Raw genomic sequence first — 25,775 nt, 5'->3', positions numbered from 1 at the left:
CTAATTATAATGTATAGTTTTAATTAGTTATTAGAAGATTGATTACATGAAAATACCAATTATTAGAAGATGGAATATTGGACCCAATCCTTGGGTTGGCCGACGGCCCAAAGGCTTTAAAGGGGGCATGGAGTCAGCCTAATTTCTTATATCATCTTCACATTATCCTTAGAATCCCACTAGACAGCTCATGATTGGCCAAGCCCTTCCTTGCTACCTATGTGCGCTAGGATAGGACAAAAGCATCAGAAAAATTATGATCAAGTTCTCTTGTAAAAGTTTTAAGTCTATCACACTCATTTTTCTCTCTCACATGCGCTTAGAAGAAATGAAAAAGGGGCTGACATTGCTTGCTGTACTTTACATCCCTTTTCAGCTTTATTTCACCAAAATGTTCAGCCCTAGACATGCAACCAATGAAGGAACTAGAGGTCAGGTTGCATGAAATTTTATTGGAAAATAAATCACCATCTCTTCTCTCATTTCCTTATGCGCATAAGGGAGAAAGAGCTGGTCATTTTCTGGTCTTAGTGCACTTTAAATCAGCATCTCAAACCCCTACTCTTTCCACCTAAGCACTGAAGTGGTAGAGGAAACCTCACCTTTCGAACTTCACTTTCTCTTTGGCACAAACCTCAACCGTAGAAACTTGAGACTCAAAAAGGAAAACACAAACACCTCCTTTTCCCTCACTCCCTTTGACCGTATGTACTCTTAAAGACATACCAAAGGATCTCTAAAACTTTACTCTACTCTCATCTTTCCCTCTTAGAAACCGTAGACCTTAGGAGATTAATATCATTGAGTAAACCATTCTATTCCTCCTCTGTCCAGCCAAGGTTCTTCACGCTAGAAGGACTGTTTTCAAGATATTTCTTCATTGCTGGTGTGCACAACCATCATTTGAGGAGCTGAGTTTACTGCTCTTGTGTTCTATTTGATTTTCATTTGTATTCCGGCAAGAGGTAGGCTCAAAATCTTTACTCTTTTCCTCTGCTCCAAACCGTGATGCATGTCTAGGAGATTAGTTCTTTTATCTATTTTTAGCTCCTTTAAAACCCTGCCATGTTCCACTCTTGGGTATTAACTTGAAAGCTTAAGAAATAAATGTTGAAAGGATATCCTTATAATATGTGAAAACTGAGTGAGTGTGTCTAAGAAATTTGTCATAAAATAATTAAGAGGAATGCATGTTAGGCTTAGTAGCGCCCTTTTATAGAGTAGATGTGTTGGAATAATTTATTCTAGATGCCTTTTTGGAACATTTTACTATGAACTATGTGATAGTTAAGTTAAAAAAAAAAACTTCAGCGTTCTGTCTATGAAGTTATGATGAAGAAACGTTGTTGTTTGATGATCCACTGCCTATTGTTTCGCTGTAAAAATTTACTAGACAACATGTTATATTCAGTTTTTTTTTTTTTAAACGTTGTTGTATATTGCGTTTTATGTTCACTGTTTGCGTTGGAAAATTATCAAGACAGCATGTGGGACTTTATATTTTAGCGCACCATTATGAGGAGGAGAAGAAAGTTGAATAAAAATCTTTAAGGTCTTTTAATGATGAAACCGAAACCATGTAGGATGGAAGTGATAGGATTTTTCCTCTGTTTATTTAAGTATGGGGCTGCTGTATTTAAATGAATTGAAGTTAGAAAAAAATTAAGAATTTTGGGACTCTAGAAACCGAGAATAAAATAAGGGTTGAAGGCATGATTTGAGCTTGTTACGTGTATGAGCCAATGTTGAAAAAATTGTGTTCTGTTTTCTTTTAATATAGGTGCGCAATTTCATTGAATGTGGACTGAATTGGTGGCTGTTTGGATAATCGTGGAATGCTTGATTTAAATAGCTAAAGTGCTAAGGTATGTGTTAGGCGGTATTACCTAATGTGACTATTAGCTAGTGTATGAAATTGTGATGTGTTGCTCACATATGTTCAATGTTATTTTGTGATGATGATATGGCAATGGTAAGAATATGAAAGGATGATAATGATATGTGCATGCATTTTTACATCATGATGCATTTTTCTGTTTGGTGTGTGACCGCATTTCATGGCATTTATACACCTAAGTCATGTAAGCTTTGAAGTCTAGAATAGTTATCTACAGGATCATGTGATTGAGCACGCATCATATAGGCATCCCTCGGCACCAGGGTATGGGACACTTGGCATCCGTCCGCATAGGTCACAGTGGGATTCAATAAATAAGGGTGTCGTTGCATTGAATTCCCACTGTGTATGCATGTAACAGCCCGTTACGTACCGATATTATTAACATTAATTATGATATTAAGCGCAGTTACAATCACATCAATTCATTTATAAAAATACGAATAAACTTTTTCCGATTATTACGCGAGCATTTAAAACAATAAAACGCGTAACAATTAAAGTTGTGACCATAACCGTAAACTCTTGCGGAAGACTTATTTAAACTATTTTTATAACTTACTTTGCTTATTACAAGTTACTAAGGGATTCCCATAAACACACTTAGCCAATTACCAAACTTTACGTTTTTACCTTTTCGAACATAGTTCACTCATCAATTTTCTGCGAACACACCGCTCACAAACATACTTTCTTTTCAGATTATATCTTTGTCTTACTTAATTTCCTTTTCAACAAGCTATCACACGCTCAATTCGGAGCTCATTAGCTCGGGTTATCGCCGTTTGAAGTTGGATAAGCAAAACAGCCAACCAACCCCAAAACAGCACCAAAACCACATACACTTCTCGAATTACTGCGCACAATCCACTCATCCAATTGCTCTCAAATTTTTATCCTACAAACTAGACATCTCAAACTTCATTTTGGTGTATCACACACTCAATTTGACTGAGAGACGAAGTAGGAATCAATTTCCCAAAACCTGGCCAGAACAGCCCCTGCATCAGAGGTCCCTGTACAGTCCGAACTCAATAAATTCCACAGGGCTGCGTACAACCCAGAACTGGCTCATATTTTAACACCATATAGGGGACATCTCAAGCTTCGAAATGGCGTATGGCACGTGTAACACCCCGTGTATACCCGGAATATTAACACATTACATCGTATTAAGCGGTGCTTAATTAAAAATGCGGAATATTCTTTTTCTTTTCAATTATGACGTCATTATCAATTACCAACTTGATTACTTAATCAATTTCATAAAATATCGCCTGTATGTAAATTGCAATAAGACATCTACTGAAATACCTCAATATATAGATAAAGTGTGTATCTAAATCACGGTATTACATCAAGTAATCCGGACAATATCCTGATACATCATTACAACTCCAAAAGACTCAAGACATAACCAAGACATAATAATACTATGTGTCATGGACAATTTCCATGCTCACCAAATAAACATAGTAACAACAAGTCTCAACATAAAACTCCATAAACATAAACTGAAGCTATAAGCATAAGCAGCATGCAAATCCAGCATCCAAACATGGCAGCATAATATAACAGCAATCTAACTCAGCTCCGGCCTCCTGCTGCCTGAGGTCTCAACATTACCTGACCCTGAAATAAGCATTCCCCAAACGTGGGGTGAGATCTCTAAACTAGAAATCTCAGTAAGACAAGGGGTCCTCAAGGATCTTCCACCCCAAGCTCACTTACATGTGCAATATAAGTTCAAAAAGCATTTATATCATTATCAGTTCCAAAACTATGTAGTGCAACAGATATCTATGGCATGTGTGTAATCACTATCTACTGGCCAGAGAAATGTAGGAATACATACGTCTATTCCCTACATGTAGTACAAGGAACACCGCTTGCACCTCACCCACAGCCTCACCCTCTTGTATGTTCTACATACTCAGGCTTACCGTATAGGTGGAACACCTCCATGCATTATCAACAAGGCACTAACATATAATAGCTCAACAGCATTTCCAAAACATCAAAAGCATGTAACACAGCATGCATATAACCATACCCCCATGGGACATGGTGGAACCACAACATGGCTAAACCGAGGACACGAAAGCTTACCTCTAAGCTAGCTATCCAATGCCACAAGCTCAAAGTCCAATCACAGCAGATCACAATCTGATATGGACCAAATATAAATCAATAAACATGTACCACATGCATACACATTAAAGACAACGCCTTTTCATTACGTTTTCAAGTCTTAAAGCTTCTAACAAAGCCACAAGCCCTTAATCCCATGATTCTGGCTTAGTCCATTAAAAACAGAAGTTCAACTTCAACAATCTGGGGTCTTCAAACCCCCAATCGCCTACTGTACGCACAACACAGCTACTGTTCTGCGAAATCCCAGAATATTCGGATACTCCTCGGGACCATATCCGGATATGCAATATCCGGATATCTCACTGTACATATCCGGATATGCAATATCCGGATATCCAGAATCCCCTATCTGAATATACAATATCCAGATATCCCCAAAACCCCATATCCGAATACACATATCCGGATATCCCATATCCGGATATTCCACGGGCAGATATCCGGATATTTCACGACAGAATGCAGTTTCTGCATTTTCGTGAAGATATCCCTTAAAGGTTCCCTTTTATTGATTTTAAACACCTAATCATGCATTTCTAGGCGTGTTCAACATTACCCAACAACAAGTTATCATCTTTTAACCTTAACATGCATCAAGCTTCCATTTTTAAGCCTTAAAACTCAAGATCAAAGGTTGATATACATACCAAGGCTCAAAACTCAGAATGAAGATGCTCTTGGAGCTCAACACAGCCCCTCAAGTCTGACTCAAGGAAGATGCACGAAAATGGCTTCACAAAGGTTGGTTCTTTAACACAAAGGTCACCACTTGGACCTCCAAAAACCAAAACCAAGCTTCTCTCAACCCAAAACCAGCAAGTCAGCAACCAAACCTCCCTCACACAGACTTCACAACTCAGAAACAACACTACAAACCCCTTCCCAAAGGTGACTCTCCCTCACACAAGTGTTTAAGAAGAAGAAACCACAAAGAACAAGGAAGAAATGGCTCCAAGACTCTCAAGGAAGAAGAACTCAGCAATGGAACAGTACCAAGGTGCACTCAGCCACCAAGTCACGTATAAAAATCTGATCCTAGGGTTTTGTGCCCATAATGGGAGTATTTATAGCCAAAACTCACTCAAGCACGCAGTATTAACTTTAATTGCTACGTTTAGCATTTTAATCCCAAACTTTGGATTATGAAACTACATAATTTTCTAAGATTTATCATATTTTTCTTATATTTTTCTGAGCAACTTTCCGGTACGCGCTTTTCCAAGGCCAGTACCGGTTTCTAGCACCAGTTCTCATTATTTGGACTTGAAACTCGTTTCACAAGTCCTACACATTATTCTAGTAATTATCATGCTCTTACATTAATTTTCCGGGATACTTCTTCGGCACGCATTTATACCGACTAGCAGATCCGGTATCTGCACTTTTCTTCCGAAAAACGACTTTCAGCATTCTTAATCACTAAATATGATTATTAAGCCTCATAAATAATTATTAGGTTCAATTATGGAATCATTTCCTATTTTGCATAATTAATTAATTAATTACCTTAATTAACGGTGCGGGTTCTTACAGCACGTCCCTATTGGACCTCTATAGAGGGAGATATGCTCTCCCGAAATTCGCCTAAAATCTGCCAATTCTACAGAAAATTCGCAGAGTTTCCTTTGTTTTTCCAATAATCCCCAAATTTGTACAAGTTCACTAATGCCTCAAAGTACCTAATAATCCAACAATAATACAGTAATAATCCAATGGGTGGCACACACAAGGACCAACAACGCCTTGGGGCACTTACAACCCAATCCAGTTTATATTTATTACACAGTTTATACTATATAACTCACATTATAATCCTTGCTTGTTTCAATCACAAAGGTCCCCTTTACATGTAATTTCACAATATAAGCATATAATCATAACTCTAACATAGGCCTAAAGTCCTTCCATCCTGGTACATCATGCATCTCTTTTACATTTACAACATATACTTAAATATTACAACTTACAACTTCAACTTCAAATTACCCTTTACAATATTACAACTTCAATTACAAATTCAAACATAAGTTCAAATGATACAAACTACTAGACTTAGGCATGCCAACATGAACAATATGTCAAATACTGAAAATGCTCCTCTATCACACTGCGGGCCTCTTGCCCGCTGCTCCAACGCCATAGGTACATCCTGAAATAAATGCCCCGAGACGGGGTGAGATATACGAATATATCTCAGTAACCCAGAGGTTCTGGAGAATACTCCGCCCAATGGTTCACTTCGATGCATATGAATAGAATACAACAACCACTTTTTAAAACGGGATATAGCAAGGGTTTTAGAGAAATGGGGAATATAGAGATACAAACTACGACGATACGGGATGGTAGCTACCAATACCACGTACGCCCTGGGCATATATAAGCCTATGGGTATCATCCAAGGTGCGTTCCAAAAACCACAACCATGATGCCCCAACCATCCAAAACGCCAGAGACATTCCTAGTGTGCTCCTACCCGGATCACACACCATGACCCACGGTCAACTGGAACTCCCTCTCGGAGACCTATCCAGTGGAAGTCCGAAACTGCCCGAAGGCTAAGAAAAACTGTCTACTGGTCAGAGACTCGGTACATAAGTACCCATTGTAATAATGCATGCATGCTCATGTGTTCTACACTACTCATATACACTTCCTACTGTTGCCATCAACTGGCAAGGTGGAACAGAAAAGGGGAACAAGCCCCAGTACCAAGAGGTTACCTTCAATATTTTTCTCACAAGCTCCGCAGCAGCTTATCCCTCAACTTAGTACACAGCAGAATGCCTACACAGAGGATATTCTCAATCACTCATAGTTCAAACAATACATACTAATTTACAATTATATATGCATTGAACCAATTACTTACCTCAATCCACTTGGTCCAGGACCAAGGGCAACTCCCAGATTCAAAGTTCGGGATTCAAGTCGACGTACGGCAACCTATACAATCACGTACAGCCATCAGTACGCGTCAAATAGCATCAAAACGAAAAATCACGAAATCACCTCACCCACACTTGGTAGGTTCGGCCATCCTAGGCTTATTTCCAATTTTATTTTTCTAAATTTTCTTTCTCATTTTATTACGCCTCAATAGGTTGCCCAGAAGCCAGTTCAAGTGCCGTTTCGCCATTTTCGCGTCGAATTACATCAGAACGCGAAAACCGCAAAATTCCTCCCCACCCCCTTGGTGGTTCGGCCAAACATGTGTTAATTGGAGATTTGTTTTTCTAAATTTTCTTTCTCATTTTAGTACCCATCCTTGGGTTTCCATAAGGCCATTTCAAGTGTCGTTTCGCCGTTTTACGTCTTTTAAGCATCCTTTCGCTAAATAATTCCTCTAGGTTCATTTATGTCCCTAAACACAAGTTATTATTTTCCATTGATTCTAACACTTTCTAACCACCACATAACCCATCTAAGTACCATATAACTACACAATTCATCATTCAAATCAGTTTTCAAAATCAATTCACTCATTTTTCCTCAAAGGGTCGAATTGCGCCCTATGACACTCCAAGGAGTTTCCAATCAATTTCAACCATTCCACTCCTTCTATCATCTTATTTTATCATCATACGATCATACAACAACTCATTAATCAATCCTAACACATTTCTAAAAATCCAAGTCATGACAATCCTCAAAATTTCTAAGTTATAAATTCATATTTTTCACCAATAAATTTCATCGCATTTCTAGCTCTAACACATCATTCTAACACATTATCATCTAATACACATTTTCCAATTGAGCTCCCTAACACAACACATCATCAAATCAAGCTTTAGGTTTCAAAAAATTCAATCACAATTAAACCATGTAAATAAGATGGAAACATACTCACAACAAAGGCTAGAAGCTACCCCAAGACTCCTCCAAGCAATGGAAGCTCAAAAAGCTCCATGAACATCCATTTTTCTCCAAAATTTCGTGGCTGTAAATGGAAAATATCTCACAAATAGAGGGTTTCAAGGTGAATGGATACTACCAATGTGTTTGGAAGGTTGTTTCCAACAAATTTCAACATAAAAATCACTCGATTCGGTTAAGAAATGAAGGATTTATCAAGGAATGAAGATTTGAACCTAAAATGTCTAAAAAGGGAGGGGGGTCACGCATTTGGCATGAAAAAGGGAAGGGAAAGTGATGGTGAATAGTGGTAGGGTGATGTGGCTTAAGTGGTTTAAGTGGGGTGGGTCCCACTGCCACCTCACGCAATTTCAAACTCATTTGAATTCCCTTCCGATTCCACTAAACGCACATAAATTCAAAAACTATTTAGAAACTCTAATTTTAACATTAACCATTCTCCCTTAATTATACTTGATCAGATGAATCCGGAGTTTTCCGGTCATTCGGAGAAAACACTGTTTTAAGCTATTGTGCGCGTCGTTGGCACGCTTCCCCAAAATGACTTAATTCCATCAAATTTTATCAAAAATCATATTTCCTAACTCAATAAACCATTTATAATTCATATTTGAAACCTAGATCTCAAAACTCAATCGGCACGTTTTACGGTGCAATCGTACCGCAATATTTTTACCCGCAAAAAACACTATTCACTTATTTTTCTGAAACTTGCCTGTCCACTCAATTTTTCGTTCTGAATCCATTTCCAGGGTTATTTTTACCATCTGAGACCTTCTACTCAATTTTTTATTTTCCTAGGGTTGCGTGTTGGCTAATTACCGTTTTGCCCTTTCTTTGTATTTTAGCCTAATCTTCAGGATTTTTCACTAACCCTTCACTTAATTACTCACTTAATATTTTAATATTTGATTTAGAAATGTGAGGTGTTATAATGCACGCGCACGACGGTGCTATGAGCGTGAAGAAGACGTTATATACGCAATATGAGATATGATGAAAAGGATATATGATGAAAAGGTTATATGATGAAAAGGATTTAATGTTTGAAGTGACTGTTTATAATTTTGTGTCTAGTTTAATGCTGTTGCATTATTGGTTTTGTTGCCACACTACTGGGATTTTTCTCACCCCTTTGGGGCTGCTATTTTTACAAAATGGCAAGAGGATGGAAGAGCATTTGAAGACATATTTGATTGGATATTTGCTGTTATGTGCTGCTGTATAGACTATTGTTGTTGCTGTTGTCTGATGGATGATTGTATTCAATTGAGTAGCTTGGATTACAGATGAATTATGATTTTGTTTCTGTTTTTAAGACTCTTATGATCAGTAAATATTTTGGGAACAGATGTTAGAAATGTTTTGTGAAAATAATTTCGGACGTTTTACTTAAATGTTGAATTGTAAACAGTTTTTGCGAGCACTTTGTAAGTTGTCGTTCTGGGGCTACAGACCTCCGTTTTTCTTATAATTTATATGCACACGTAGCCCCGGTGTCTAGTTTCATGTTATATAAATTTTACAATGAAATTTTGAAAGCTTGATTTATTATGATTTTTGCAAGTCAGGTCATTTTGGAATATTTATACTGATTTACCATGTACTTTGCGAGTCCTGTTTCGGGGGTTAGACATCTCCGAACAAAAAGATTTTTATATGTACGTAAAGTCCCGAATGTCTAGTTTCTCCATAGCAAAGAAGATTTCTGTAAATTTTTGGTATTCGAATTTTTAATAATGTTTTCAAGACAGGTAGTTTCGGGAAAAATCAGAGATGCGCTGCGGAAGCTGTTTGTTTTATTTGCTTAAGGTCTTTATGTTTCGAAGTCAGTGTTAAAGAAAAGATTTTCAATGTTAACGTCAATGAGTTTTTTTTCAGAAAAAGAACTTTTAAATGATAACATTTTTATTTCATGACTCAAGAACATAGTTCAGTCTTTAATTTAATTCCGCTACGACTCTAATCCGCTTAGCAGACAACTCCTTTGGACGCGTACAAGGGAGTGTCACATTAGATGCTCCGTATGCTCCTCTTTACTTTTGGAATAAATCAATATGTCATCAATAAACGCTATAACAAACTGGTCCAAATATGGTTTAAAAATGTGATTCATATAATCCAGGAACACCGCAGGGGCATTAGTAAGCCCAAAAGGAATCACCTGATACTCAAAGTGTCCATACCTAGACCGGAATGACGTTTTAGGCACATCCTCCGGCTTAATCCAGATTTGATGGTATCCGGACCGGAGATCAATCTTAGAAAATACACAAGCACCCCTCAACTGACCAGCAAATCATCAATACAAGGCAACGGATACCTGTTCTTAATCGTAACTTTATTCAACTACTGGTAGTCAATACACAATCTCATGCTGCCATCCTTCTTTTTCACAAATATTACCGATGCTCCCCATGGGGACACACTCGGCCTAATAAAATTATTTGTAGATAGTCCTCAATATGTTTCTTCAACTCTGCCAACTCCAGTGGCAACATCCGGTATGGAGCCCAAGATATCGGCCCCACACCAGGCAATAAATCAATAGAGAACTCAATCTCTCTCTCAGGTGGAAATTCTGGCATCTCATCAGGAAATCAATCCGCAAATTCATTAACAACCGAAATACTAGAAATTTCTTCTTCCCTATCACCAACCAATCCACCCAAAAGTACATAACCCAGATCACCAGCCTTTAAGGCTTTAACAGTTTGACAGACAGATAGATAAGGAGACGGACAAACATAGGGCTTCTCGTGAGAAAGTATCAACCTTTTTTCGCAGCAATCAATCATTGCGCAATTTTGAGACAACCAGTCCATACCCAATATCAAATTAACAGAGGCCAGGGGCAAGATAATCAAATCAATAGTGTAACCCTTGCCTTCATAAACGAACTCAACCTTCTCACATATAAAGGATGAATCACTAACCTCTCTTGTAGCAGTAGTAATGCGCATAGGGGGAACCATTCGTGTTACCCTTAAGTGCAACGCCTTAGCCACATATTCCGCCATGAACGACTGTGTTGCTCCCGAATAAAACAATATAGACAAATCAATATTAGAAATAAAATTATAACTTTTACCAAATTCGGAGCCCTTTTAGTATGCTGCACATTTGTAGTATAAACTCTTCCAACCGTAAGAATAACAGCAGCAGCAGCAGTAGTCGGTAAGGCCTGCAGATTCGCAGCCTGTCCCGCAGTAGGAGTATAAGATGCCCAGGTGAAAGTAAAATGGCCTTGAAGGCCGTAGCATGTGAGAGGGAAAAATAAAAATTTTCATATGCGGAATTACACATGCAATCAAGAATCATGCTTTATGGCATGTGATGTTACCTTTGTTTGCGAGTTCAAAACTCCAAGACGATCAGTGTTAGGTTTGAAGGGTTCAAACCCTGTAACGTTGATCCACACCACCCACGTCAAGATGCAAGAACGCTTTCTTGAAAGCCACCAATTGACCACCACAGAGAGGCTTGCTATGCGCTCAATAGGTGAAGAATGAGGCTAGGTATATGTGTTTAGAAGAGTGAAGTCTCCAGCATGAAAACTTCACAAGAGTGGGAATGGTATATAGAAGAATTGGCTAGGTTCTTTTGAAAAACCTTAAGGAGGAACTCACCAACTAGGCGCACAAGAGAGGGAGAGAATTAGTATATCAAATCGGAATTTTTACTTTTTTTTTGTAAATAATCGGAATTTTTACTTTACTTATAATGAAAGTGGCGCACAAGTGAGTGAGACAAAGGTGGAGTTGTTGCAATTCAAAAATCCCAACAACCTCCCCTTTGAATCCTCATAAGACTAGGTCTTTATCTAGTCAAAATTCTAAACCAATGGTCATCATATGACCACCAATTCATGCGCCCCTATTCAGCCCAAAAAGGGTCCAGATACATTTGAGCTGTTGCATTCAAGTTTGAACCAACTAGCTCACTGATTCTCTCAACAACCAAATCTGATTGGAGCTTGTTGGTTTGACAAGATGACAATCATCTCCCAAAAAAATGGCGCCCCAAATCAGCCCTTGGAGATCTCCATAGATCTTCTCTTGATACAAGGGATTTGTTCCAACAAGATCTCATCTTATCCTTTTGTTATGAAACAACTTTTCATAGCCAATTCAAATTCGAATTCAAACATTTAAATTCAAACGTTCAAACATTTAAATTCTAAATTCAAATTAAATTTCAAATTCAAATTCAAATTTCAAATTTCAAATTTCAAATTCAAAATTCAAATTCAAATTTCAAAATTCAAAATTCAAATTTCAAATTCAAAATTCAAAATTTAAATATTTGATAATTAATTTAACTAATTAAATTAATTAGTAATGTCTTGGAGCATCCAAGCCCATTAACAATACCATGCGCCCTCTCCCTCTTAGGTGGGCTTCCAAACTTCATCTTGGGCTAACAATCATTATTAGGCCCAATACCTTTAATGCTATATCATCATGACATTAAGGTGTTAGTGTGTGACCCATTAGGTCCAACATAGCCACTGACATAAATGAGCTCGGGCCCAACAAGCCCACAACCCATTTAATGACAACACAGAGCACACTAGCAATGCTTTGTTGCCCTAGAGCTAGTTAGATTAATGACTTGATCATCCTACTACACATATTTGGTTGCTGTATGTATTTCTTTTCGTCTCGGTTACCTTCCTATAAAACCTAGGGTAAGGAAGCGTATCAACCCTTGCGGTTTAGGGTAAGCTTTATTCGAAATAGGGAATCTTCAATTTACTGACTCTAAAGGCAGATCATCTCATGATCTCTTTTACTATGCATAGATTCCCGAGTCCCTATAAATGTCATCCTGATTTCTCCGGTTTACAGATAACCTAATCTCTCACAGAGATTTGACGAATTCCTTCAGCTTATCACCCTAGCCCTGTGCTCTTTCAGGACAAGCCCAACAGTATACCTATGAGTCTCCATGTTTCAGGCAGACGAGGTATACAGTCAAAGCATGGCTTCTAGAACATAGTCTAGGTAATAACTTCTGGTCTAAGGAAAGACATACCCACATATAAAGAGACTACTCTAATGATACTCTCTGTGAGATTTCCTCATAGAGTCTCTTTTGTGGGTCTGATCGGTGCGAGCTATACCCTTATAGATCCACCCACGACTTTAGCTAAGACATCTCCATATTTGTAGCTCATGAGGTCTTTACCTTGCATCCCAATACAAGTAGATAAGTCGTGCTAGTCTTACCCGAGATCACTGATCCCCATTCTCAGTGTCTCTAGACTGGGAACATAAAATTAGGAATAAATATCCAGTATCCTTGAATCCTCATGATCGTGATCTCATCACAGATACTCAAGAGATACCTATTTTATTCCAAGGGGTTTATTCAGTTACTCATATAAAATATTAACAGTAATATTGAGACAAAATATGAAACAGGATAAATAGTGCTTTATTTATTTACGACAATACAAAGGTCCACATATGTCCTAATCTAATTAAAAGATTGTCTCTAGCACATCCATATACTAACACCAGGCCTGCAGATTCACAGCCTGCCCAGCAGCAGATGGACAACTCCTAGCAAAATGGCCAGTCTGACGACACTTGAAACACGCCTCCAGGGCTGCACCACATACACCTTTGTGGTATCTCTTGCACTTCCCACATTGTGGGGTGTAATATCTGTCAACAGCTCCCCCACTCGGGGTTCCACTCCTCTTGAATCGACTAGGAGGCTTCCTTACCTGCATCCCCCTTCCCCTGTTATTATTATGATGGTAACCATCTCTATTATTATTACCAGAAGGACCAGATGTCCTCTTCATTTCTTGCTCTTTTGCCAAATTGGACTTCGGGTATCTCCCATAAACAGTTTCGACCCTCTTACATTGGGTCACAAGATCAGCAAAATTCCTCACTGCCGTATTTGGCATCCTCTTGGCAATATTTTCACTCAGTCCTCTTTGAAACTTAGCAGATAAGAACTCGGTCGTAGGTAGAGTACCTCCATAATTGGCAAACTTGGCCAACTCATTGAATTTAGCCAAGTAAGCATCCACGGTCATCGACCCCTGTACAAGCTTATCAAATTCTCCTTGCTTTGCCTCCCGGATATCTCGGGGAAAGTATTCTTCATGGAATAGACCTTCAAACAAGGCACATGTCAGCTCTTCACCTTGAATAGTAAAAGGGTGAGATGTGTTGCACCACCATTTGTGGGCATCTCCCTCTAACATATACACAGAATACAATAACTTTCTAGGATCCTAGCACCTCATAAACTGGAATATCTTATCCATCCCCCTCAGCTATGTAGTAACCTCATTCGGGTCCTTTGATCCCAGAAATGCGGGTGGTATGTGTTTTCTAAAAGATATGAGCCTTCGCTCATCAGCAACATCATCAACAACTTGCTCAACAGCCCTAGATGTCTGAGCAACAGAAGTCGGGTCAACAGAAGTACGACCTACGTAAGTAGGATTAGTAGTATGGTGGCTAGCCTCACCAGTATGGTGACTAGCCCCACTCTCTCCCTGTTGAGGAGTGACAAACGACGTAGGTGTAGGAGACACCTTAGCCGTATGTGGAGGAGAATCATCCCTCCGATGACGAACTCTATCAGCCCTCATCTTAGTCATGAAGAAATGCAGTCGTCTCCGCCTGCAGAGCATTAAGAACTGCAGTAATCGAATTAGGCGGCTGAGGATCTGCACCTCGTGACACACGTTGACCACGAGCCCTCCTCATGATATCTGTACATGTAACACAAAGCAATGAGCTGATCAGACCCACACTGAGGATTCACATATACATTAATCATAAAGAGTTCACAGATAACTATGAAACACAAAACACAGTCATACATACTCAGAGTTCCCTAAGAAACTGCTCTGATACCATAAAATGTAACAACCCGTTTACGTACCGATAATGTTATCATTGCATATGGTATTAAGCGCAGTTACAATCACATTAATTGAATTAATTAAATTACGGGTAAACTTTTTTCCTTTATTACATCATTAACTTTAAACAATAACCATTTTCGTAACTAATTAAAACAATGTCGTAATTGTGAATGCAAAACTCGCGGAAGCATAAAACATACTAATTATCATCTCTCCAAGCAATACCATTTATTTTAGATTTCAAAACACATTTTCAAAATTTTACACAATGGTAATCGATTACCATTTTTGGGTAATCGATTACCAAAGGCTCCAGAATGAGACAATAGCCAATTTTGGGCTCCCATGTTTTGGTAATCAATTACCAATCTTTTGGTAAATGATTACTGAACTAGGTAATTGATTACTGATGAAAAGTAATCGATTACTTATAACACAGTGGCTCAATTTTGCGCCCCCTGTTTTAGGTAATCGATTACCAAAGAAAAGTAATCGATTACCCTTCTGTAAAAAAGACAGATGACAGCTTTTAAATACCAAAAAGGGTGATGTAATCCACTCCTAACACTTCACTGCCCAAGATACAACTTACACAAGATCTAATGTAGGCTCTAGGCCCTTCCATCATGCATATTCATTAATCAATGCATCATTTACAGTATTTCACAATTCCATTGCCATTTAAACCTCTGTAACATCTCGCAAAATTAGAAATTACATAACTTGCAATTAGGAATGCGAAGCATGCTTGAAATTCGAATTAAATTTGTGAATAGAGTGGAATTGATTTAAGTAGGAAAATTATTTTATGTTGATGATATAAGTGAGTATATGTGTGTACTTTAAAAGATTCAAGATACTAGTTAAGAAAGAATAGTATTAAGTTAATTATAATTTATTTAGAAACCCTAGTCACTAAGTAGTGGGAACATGAAATAATAATTAATATATATATATATATATATATATATATATATATATATATATATTTCAAGTGATAAGTGAACCACGAGTCTATCCCTCACAAAATCTGTATACTTGTCATGGATTGGTCAAAAAGTGGCCACATGGCAATACTATCTATCTTTACTTCACCACCCCTTGCACCCAATAAAATGAGAGAAATCTATTTGCATGTATTCCTATTGGTCCAAGGCAAACTCCATCTATCCTACCCTTTCCTTGTGCGCCTAGGGTAAGGAAACAAATCTGAATTTTTCCAACTCTTTTGATCCAGAATTTTGGTCCAGCATTATCTTCTCTTCATTCCTCCCTATGCGTTGAACTATGGAATCCAAGGCTGAATAATTATCACTTGTATACTTGGACCAGAATTGAAACCAACACCACCTTTTCCCTCACAACCGAACGTCCTCCCAATGGACCACTCAAACCATGTTTGCGTCCTTCCCACATCATCCCTCTCCTCAAACCGTGAATACCATGAGAAAACCATGAAGTACCTTAGCAGCTTTTCCTTCTCTCACTGTTCGGCTGAACTTCCACCGCCAAGGGGGGTAATGTGTCCTCTCCGTCTTAGATTCTCCTACTCTGTTTCGGCTTGGGTGGAGAACTTCTCTTGCATGCAGCTGAAGGCGCGGTTTCTTACCAGGAAAATCATCACCCTAAGTTCTGCACTATCATCTCTTTACATGCAAAAACAAGTAAGCCTTTTCCTACATTCTTTATTCTGGTTTCAGCGCATGAGATGTTTGAGTGAACTGTTCCTTGTCTTATTTCTGTTTTAATTCCTTGGCATGGTGAGAGGCGATGTTGACGCTCATAGGTTTGGGGACTGTTTTCTGCAACTATTTTAAGAGAGCAACCTGGTTGCGAGCGAGAAGGTACCAACGTAAGTAAAGCCCTTATATTTTTCTCCTCTGTTTCGGGTTGCTTGGGTGATATAGGAAGTTAGCTTTCTGGCATTCCTTTACTTGTTATTCAGCCACCGAACCTTGTCTATTAATGCATGCAAACTTAAAGATTGAATTTTGAAGCTTGAAATATGTTCCCCTTAATAGTGTTAGATCTGGTGATATTTGGTGAAACCTTGCTTGTATTAAATTTGTCCTATGAACAGTGCAAGAATTTGATACATTCAAACCAAAACTGAATTTTGTGAGAATTGGAAATAGTTCACTTAATGGTCGAACAGCCTATTGGATTGGAGAATCCTATTAGGCTTTGTATGCGTTTATATGTTTATGGGTAGCTTTGGGTACGGTCTTGTTATCACACTCCTATGACTGCAAGACATGTTATGCTAAAATAAAAATACAAGCCTTGGTAATACTCATAGAACCGAGTGTATTCAAGTAAGAGTAAAGCATATATCAAACCCTTATTGCTCCTTAATTGTTCGGCCACTACAAGTATAATAGGAGGATTATTTTTGTTGACCCTTTTCCTCCCCGAATTCTGTCATTTGGTACAGCCTAAGGATTTGATGCATGTGAACCTAAACCAAAAATTTATGAACTTGGAAATAGCCTCATTGAAATGTTGGACTGTCCTTTTAGTTAGAAAGATAATTATGCAGCCCTGCATGTTTTAATCTTGTATGAACAGCCTTGAGATTGATACTTGTAAGTCGAAATTGATGTTTTGGGAGCTTGAAAATAGCTCCATTAATTTTGTTGGACTGTTTTATGAATTAGAAGAATTAATTGAACCTGGCGTGTGTTATAATTGTGGTAGGCAGCCTGCTTGAAGATATTGGTTCTTGACTAAGAACCGATTTGTGGGGCTGTTGGTTGAAGTAGAATAATGTATCTAGCCTTACCCATGTACTGACTAAGTAGACAGCATACGTTAGTCCTAATTAGCGCACCTTAAACCGTGTAGATGATATTGTGTAAATGATAAATTGTGGCACCCAATTAATGGACCAGAATTCCAACCTACATGCATGGAAGCCCATGGTTATGTCACTGTCATCGATTGGTAAAAGAAGCTCTAAGTCAAAATAATTAAATTAGAACAAGAACCATGAAAACCGATTTGATTCAAGCATTGCATGTGTTGATAACTCATGTAGACAGCGGTAAAAAAATCCTATTAGCTCATGTATAAGTGATGTAGGTGGAGTTTTGTTAAAGAGAAATTATAAGCACCTAGGGTGGATGAAAACCGAGCTTACATGCATTACAAACTTTGGTGATGCCACATGATAACATGTGGTAAGGTAACCTTAAGTCAGAATACGAATTCAGTCACAAACCATGGAACCGATTATAAATCAATGATTTAGGAGAATGGAAAAACTATGTAATGTATAGGAAAATTATGTCATCAATTTTGAATGGAACCTAGTGTTTTGTAAATAAATAAAGTAAAGAAATTATGTTTGGTACTTTTGATTAGGTTCATAAACCTCAAGGATGTTGGACGGACTTGGGGCTGTTTTGATTAGAAAGCTAAAGTATCAGGCAAGTGTTTGGTGGTGAGACCTATTGTGACTATTAGCTAGTGTATGTAATTGTGAATTGTTGCTCGCATATGCCTTGGATGCGTACTCTGTTAAATGTTATATGTATTATGCCTATGGACTTGATATGATGGAACTTCTGTTATGAGAAGTACTTGTTTTGCGGCAGTTTGGTATTAAAAGTACATGAAGTATATGCTATTATGATGATGATCTAGTCATGCATAAATACATCATAATTCATCCGTTTCTTTTTGTGTGTGCGAAGCATATCATGGCATACAACGTGTGCATCCAGTTTGGAAACCGAATTATAATATAAGTAAGCATATGAATGAGCACGTATCATATAGGCATCTCTCCGGTACCAGGGTATGGGACACTTGGCTTCCGTCCGCATAGGACACAGTTGGAATTCACCACTGAGGGAGCCAATATGGACTCTCCACTGTGTATGTTAGTACGTGCACTGCAGTGTTATGAACGTACATTACCAGGGCGTTATATACGCACTCTGATGACTATGGCGTTATACACGCATCTTGATTAAGTATTATGGCGTTATATACGCACTATGATTATATGTTAGCATATGTCCGAAAAATTATATGTTGATGCGACTAATTTGGAATTTTGTACCTAGTCTAATATTGTGGCAATATTGGTTTTACTATCACACTACTAGGATTTTTCTCACCCCTTTTGGGGCTCAATTTTTATAAATTGCAGGGAGACGTAGATGCATTAATGAAGTATTTGATTTGGACATGATTTCGTTAAACTGCTGCTGTCTTGGGAATCCTTATGTGTGCATGTTGTTTCTGCTGATTGTTGGCTGATCACTTTAGGCTGATGTAGTATTTTTAGATGTCGGAAAAATGTTTGAACATGCTCTAATTTGCTGTATTTGGATTTTATGGTCCGTTTGTAATGCATGATATGCTGGTTATATTTTGCAAAAATATTTAATGTACGATTTGAATTCTCCCTTTTAAACTGATTTTGCGAGCACTTTCCAAGTTCAATTTCTGGGGCTACAGACCTCCAATTGGGGTATAATTTATATGTACTTAAAGCCCCAGATGTCTAGTTTCATGTTATATAAAGTTTATGTCCGCAGCATGTAAGCATGAATTTAAACGATTTTCACAAGTTAGGAGGTTTTGGAAAAATACACTGATTTATCTTGCACTTTGCGAGTTCTGCTTCGGGAGCTAAACTCCTCCGAACGAAATAAATTTTATATGCACGTAAAGCCCCGGATGTCTAGTTTTCTTGTGTCAAAGAAGATTTTTTTAACTTGTTATGTTCGAATTGTTATGATTTTTGCAAGATAGCAAGGTTTTCTGGAAAACTGCCATTTCCGCAAGCTATGTATTTTAACAAGTTCCACTCTGATTTTTTTTACATCCGGATTTCAAGTAAAGATAATGTATTGTGAGTTAAACGTGCAGTTTAATTATTCAATTCTATTCCATTACGACTCTAATCCGCTCAGACCAGGTCTGAGGGTTAACCAAATGAAAGTAAACTATCAGTGTGAAGAATTAAACGAGAGAGTATAATGAATTGACTTATATGTAATAGGGTATATTATACCACTACTAATATTATTATTAGGGGTAGCCCCATGTGAATATACCTAAGATATTTTGCCGTTATATACGGATGTGATACAGACACCAAATGGACTGGGTCCATGCGTGATCTGGAGTGTACTGGGTGCACGTTTGCTGTTATATACAGATAAGTTATAGAAATATACATTCCTCTGTGCACTGGGTGCATGTAATACGACTTAATAATGTGGATATCTCTGTGCGGCTTATGTGCCCGAAGTGTGTAGCTATCTCCGTGCGGATTATGTTCCCGGAGACTACTATTATTTTATATGAGTAATATGAGACGAGGAAGTATCTCGCATTGATGAGACTGCTAGTATAGTTGAGGTGTTTGATGTAAGTGCACAAATAAGAAACATTTGGGGGATGATCCTAGTACGGGGGCAGCTGGTGGTAGGTTGCCTATTACTGCGTGAATCATGAGGGCAGATTCTCTGATCGGGGGGTCATTTACATCTGAGGCCCTTAGGACAGCAAGAGCTCGAGGGGTTTGACCTGGGGATATTTTACCCACTGTATTAGGAGGATCGTGTCGTGTGAAGAACACATGATATGATATCAGATAAGTCTTAGTGGATAGTAATATACCAGATGGGATATAATATGTGAGGCGTCATGAGAAGGTATTTGAGGTATGGTTCTGAGCATTAGGGGGTCTGTATATGTGTGTACCAAGTGTGGGATATGGATTTTGGATTTTGGATTTCACGGAAATTGTGAAGTGATCGAGGGGTCCGTCCGTACCCTATGAGAAAGGATGGAACTGTTGATACAGATAATTGAGTAAATGTTTTGCTAGGAGGACTAGTGAGGAAAAAACGTGCAGTTAAGATGGTGGCTTGATGGCCTTTCGTAAGAAGTTAGTTATGATGGAATTAGGTGGAAATGCTAATAAGGACCAGTGACTTAAATTTTAGTGATTCAAGAAAGGTTGATAACTCAATGGAGTGATTTGGAGCACGGTATGCAATACATGCTAAGTGAGAGAGATATATCTTTGGGAAATACACGGTATTGGTAAAAAATTTGAATTTGTTTAAGGATGAAAGTAGTGCCAGGTGATAGAACGAATGTATTCGGAGATTATCAATATGGGGAGACTTATATGCGAGGATTATGATATAGTATTTGTAACATCCTGCAAAATTAGGAAATTACATAACTTACAATTAGGGATGTGAAATATGATTGAAATTTCGAATTATATTCGTGAAGAATGGGATTAATTTAAGTAGGAAAATTATTTTGTTGTTATTATAAGTGAGCATATGTGAAATATTTTAAAAGATTCAGGACACTAGTAAAAAGGGGTAGAATTACAAATTAAATATAAGATAGGTAGTAACTTTAATTATTAATTAGTGAGTATATGAAATTACATACATTAAAATATATACATAAATAATATGTACATATTTCATGTGATAAGTGAACCTAAATAATCCCTCACAAAATCTCTATACTTGCCATGGATTGGTCAAAGGGTGGCCACATGGCAATACCTCTCAATCTTTACTTCACCACCCCTTTGCACCAATAAGAAGAGAGAACTCTTTTTGCATGAATGCCCATTGGCCATGGCAGCCACATCACCTCTAGCACCCAATGAAGACAAAGGGCAATCCTACTTTTCTTGTACCCTTGGATCAGATTTATGACAATCTCTTCTCATCTATGCGCAACATAAAGGAGAAATATGCTGAACTCTTTTCTGATTCCTTTTGAATTAAACTCAGCCTCCACATTGTCTTCTTGTTTCTATGCGCATAACTAAGGATCAACCAAGACCGTGGGGTGCTCTTCCTTGATTCAGATTTATCTTAGTTTTCCTCATGCACTCCCTCACAACCGTCAGCCTTTAGTGATAGAATTCAAAGAAAGAAAGTCACCTCAATTTCATTCCCCACACAAAAACCGTGAGCCTCTTGGAAGGAGAACTAAAGCTTTGAAGCACCACCTCTTATTTCCCTTCTTTGTTCGACTGCCTCCCTACAACCAGGGAGCTGGGAGTTCGATCTTTGACAAGGAAAATGACCATTCTAAGTCCTGGCCTATTCTTCCATTGCATGCAAGACCAAGTGAGCAATTCCTATCATTTTTGCCTTCTGAGTTCGGCGCAGGAGAGGAGCAGTGAGCTGTGCATGATGCTATTTTTTTGTAGAGTAAACACCCTTTTTAGTCCCTGTCAATATCTACGAAGTCTTTTTTAGTCCCTGACAATAAAAAAGGACCAAATTGGTCCCTGAAATTATAAAAAAAGGGCCATGTTAGTCCTTATGTCAACTCCCAAATATGTAGAGTGACCCTTTTCTTGTACTTTCAGGGACCAATTTAGTCTTTTTTTATTGCCAGGTACTGAAAAGGACTTCGTAGATATTGCCAGGGACTAAAAATGGTGTTTACTCTTTTTTGTATTAATTATTTGGACAGTGGGAATGCAAGGGTACTGCCTTCCGTTGAGTGATGCGTATGGGCAGATTTGAGAATGAATTGGATAACTCCTAAAGCGGTGAGCCTGAGTCTTGGAGGGGAGGCGTTGAGATTTTTTTGAGCCAAACTAGTGGCTGTTTCCTTGGTTGAGTGGTTAGCTTGTGATCTATACACAAGAAGGTAAAGACCCAGTTTCAAGCCCCTCTCTTCATTTTAATTTCGGACTGCATGTGTGACTTTGAGAGATTAAACTTTGTTATTTACATTTCTTTGCTGCTGCTCATTTGAACAACCTTGAGACTTTTGGTATAGGCAAGCTTAAATAAATTTTAGTGAGCTTGGGAAGTAGGCCTTTGTTATGCGTTGGGGCTGCCCTTATGAAGCAGTATCATAATCTAGCCATGCTAGTTTTTTTGGTTGTGAAGTCAGCAGGTTGTAACTTAATTGGTTGGAACATAGTGAATTAATAGAGTTTGTTAAAATGAATTGGAGAGGACATAGTTAATGAAACGCACCTTGGATAGGCTAAACTAATTAGACATCTTGATTTAGCCTCCTTAGTACCCCTTAAACCGTGTAGGGTGTTTTATATAAGTGATAGATTTTATTTCGCATCTATGTATGATGAAAACAGAACCTAGGTGTATAAGAAGTTGTGAGTTTTGGCAAGTATGTAACTAAAAGTTTGAACACCCTTATTGCTCCTTAATGGTTCGGCAACTACAAGCCTAATAGGAGGATTATTTTGTTGGCCTTTTTCCTTCCGAATTCTGTCATTTGGTACAGCCTAAGAAATTGATGTATGTGAACTTAAACCGAAAATTTATGAGCTTGGAAAATAACTCTAGAGTAAAATTATTGGACTGTTTTGTAGGTTTATATTGTATGCTTAGTTTTACATGTGGTAAATTAAATTGGATAGCATGATAAAACACCAAGATAGAGCCCCCTTAGTCATGAAAGCCATGTGTTGTAATGGAAAATTTTAAATCCTTAGTTGATGGCTCAAAACCGTACCTACATGACTTAGAAACATTGAATTCTTATTGTTTGCTAACATTGGTAAAATTAATGGCAAGTCAGAAGTTTATGTAGGCAGAGAATTATGAACCTCATTGTGAATCAAATCTTACATATGTTAAATCTGTATAAACCACTTGCTAGAGACTTGTTCACTCACACTGCCTTGTAGAAAACGTTATGTAAATAAATTAAATTGTACACCGTTGCTGGCAAAAAACCGAACCTTCATGAATAGGCCTTGGAATTTTGTTGTCACTAGCTAGCAATTGATGGTATATTTTGTTAATCGATAAATTCAGAAGCACCTAGTAATGAATAAAACCGAATTTGTGTATATTAGGAATTGTGGATTTTGATTATTCTCCTCGCTGTCTATTGGTGGAACAATCCCCATGTTAGAAAAATTAGCGTAAAAGTCATGAAATCCAGTTGAATCAAGCTTTACATGTGTTAGAACTATTTGGACAGCTCTTGTATTACCCTTCCTAAATTATGTAGAGATGTTATGTGAATGGAAAAACAAAGACACCTAACTAATGGTAAAGACAACCGAATTAAATGCTTAGGGATTTATATCTATGTCAATTGTTAATCTTTGGCAAAACTAATGTTAAAACAGAAAATTAAATAACATGGATGCATGGTAAATTGGTTAGAAGCCTTGAATGGAAAGCATGGAAAGTACATTTATTTTATTGGAGCAGTAGATGCGAATTCTGATTTTTGGTACCTAATGTTTAGGTGTGCTAACCTCTAATTGTGTGGGCTGATTAGTGATGTTTTGATAAAGGAATGTTAAAGACTTGAGGTATGTGTTAGGTGGTATTACCTAATGTGACTATTAGCTAGTGTATGAGATTGTGATTTGTTGCTCACATATGTTCAATGTTATTTTATGATGATGATGACGAGGCAATGGTAAGAATAAGAAATGATGATAATGATATATGCATGCATTTTTACATCATGATGCATTTTTCTGTTTGGTGTGTGACCGCATTTCATGGCATGTATACAATAGATTCATGTAGGCTTTGAAATGTAGAATAGTTATGTACAGGATCATGTGTATGAGCACGCATCATATAGGCATCCCTTGATATCAGGGTACTGGGACAGTTGGCGCCAGTCCGCATAGGCCACAGTGGAATTCCCCAAATGATGGTGTCGTGCATGGAATTTCCACTGTGTATGCACGCGCACGACGGTGCTATGAGCGTGAAGAAGGCGTTATATACGCAATATGATATATGATGAAAAGGAACTATGCTGAAAAGGATTTAATGTTTGTAGCGACTGTTTATAATTTTGTGCCTAGTTTAATACTGTTGCATTATTTGTTTTTTTGCCACACTACTGGGATTTTTCTCACCCCTTTGGTGCTGCTATTTTTATAAAATGGCAGGAGGACAGAAGAGCATTTGAAGACATGTTTAATTGGATATTTGCTGTTATTTGCTGCTGTATGGACTATTGTTGTTGCTGATGTTTGATGGATGACTGTATTCAATTGAGTAGCTTGAATTACAGTTGGATTATGATTTTGTTTCTGTTTTTAAGACCTTTATGATCAGTTGGTAACATTGGAAAAATTCTGAAATGTGTGCGAAAGTAATCTCCGAACATTTTATTATATGCTGATTTTTAAACGGATTTGCGAGCACTTTGCGAGTTGTCGTTCTGGGGCTACGGACCTCCGATTGAGGTATATATTATATGGGTGCAAAGCCCCAGCTGTGTACTTTCAGATTATGTAACACTTACAATGAAATTTTGAAAAATCGAATTATTATAAATTTTACCAGTCAGGAGGATTTTGGAAAATACACTGAATTTTTGAGGAACTTGCGAGTTCTGTTTCGTGGGGCTAGAGACCTCTGATTCGCGTATAATTTATATGTATGCGAAGCCCCAGATGTCTAGTTTCTTAGTAGGAAAGAAGATTTTTGTAAATTTTTGTACTCGATTTTTTTGATAATATTTTCAAGACAGATCGTTTTCGGGAAAAATCAGAGTTTCGCAGCGAAAGCCTTTTTGAATTTTCTTGCTGTTTTATTTCTCCAAGTCAGTGTCTAAGCAAGCTTTTCTAATTGATATTAAATGAAAAAGTTTTTACTAAACGAGAATTTCACACGTTAACTTTAAGTCTCTAATCCGCTTAGCAAACAACTCTCTTGGATGCATACAAGGGAGGGTGTTACAGTATTTTAAGTGGAACATCTATGGGAAAATGTCAATAATGAGGAAATGAAGGTATAAATGAATGAAAAGATGTTGAATCTATAACAGTGTTACAGAATGATGAGTAGAAAGGGTTAATTGCTAAAAATATTAGTAGGCCTTTGATACGGAAGGCAATGAAGGATGTTGAGTTTAAGACATGAGAGGGCTAAGTTGATAGAGTGTAAATGGTTAAGTGATAAATAGATTAATAGGGAGTGTAAA

The 25,775-nt window shown here is 37.7% G+C and overlaps 1 protein-coding gene across 9 annotated transcripts; it reads left to right on the top strand.

Moving 5' to 3' along the window:
* Window positions 1-394: 394 nt before the first annotated feature.
* LOC133292501 (uncharacterized) lies at window positions 395-25,083 on the top strand. Of its 9 annotated transcripts, XR_009748920.1 has the most exons (5): window positions 395-965; window positions 1,781-1,865; window positions 16,066-16,492; window positions 16,596-16,680; window positions 24,736-25,027. XR_009748920.1 is itself a non-coding variant. In XM_061490920.1 (3 exons), the coding sequence occupies exons 1-3, from the start codon at window positions 16,208-16,210 to the stop codon at window positions 19,024-19,026; spliced, it is 393 nt and encodes a 130-aa protein (XP_061346904.1). In that variant the 5' UTR covers window positions 15,996-16,207; the 3' UTR covers window positions 19,027-19,230. The 9 variants fall into 9 exon arrangements, 4 of the variants coding, with proteins under 4 accessions (XP_061346904.1, XP_061346903.1, XP_061346902.1 ...); XR_009748923.1 differs by lacking the exons at window positions 395-965; window positions 1,781-1,865 and adding an exon at window positions 24,072-24,138 and having other exon boundaries at window positions 15,993-16,492; window positions 16,615-16,680; window positions 24,736-25,083; XR_009748921.1 differs by lacking the exons at window positions 395-965; window positions 1,781-1,865 and adding an exon at window positions 24,072-24,138 and having other exon boundaries at window positions 15,997-16,492; window positions 24,736-25,081.
* The last annotated feature ends 692 nt before the right edge of the window (window positions 25,084-25,775 follow it).

The sequence above is a fragment of the Gastrolobium bilobum genome, unplaced genomic scaffold, assembly GCF_033153095.1.
Source record: "Gastrolobium bilobum isolate Gb01-03AN ecotype WA unplaced genomic scaffold, APGP_CSIRO_Gbil_v1 utg52900, whole genome shotgun sequence".
NCBI classification, from domain to species: Eukaryota; Viridiplantae; Streptophyta; class Magnoliopsida; order Fabales; family Fabaceae; genus Gastrolobium; species Gastrolobium bilobum.
The sequence above is the reverse complement of the archived record's forward strand: the minus strand, read 5'-3'. Positions and strand labels throughout refer to the sequence as shown.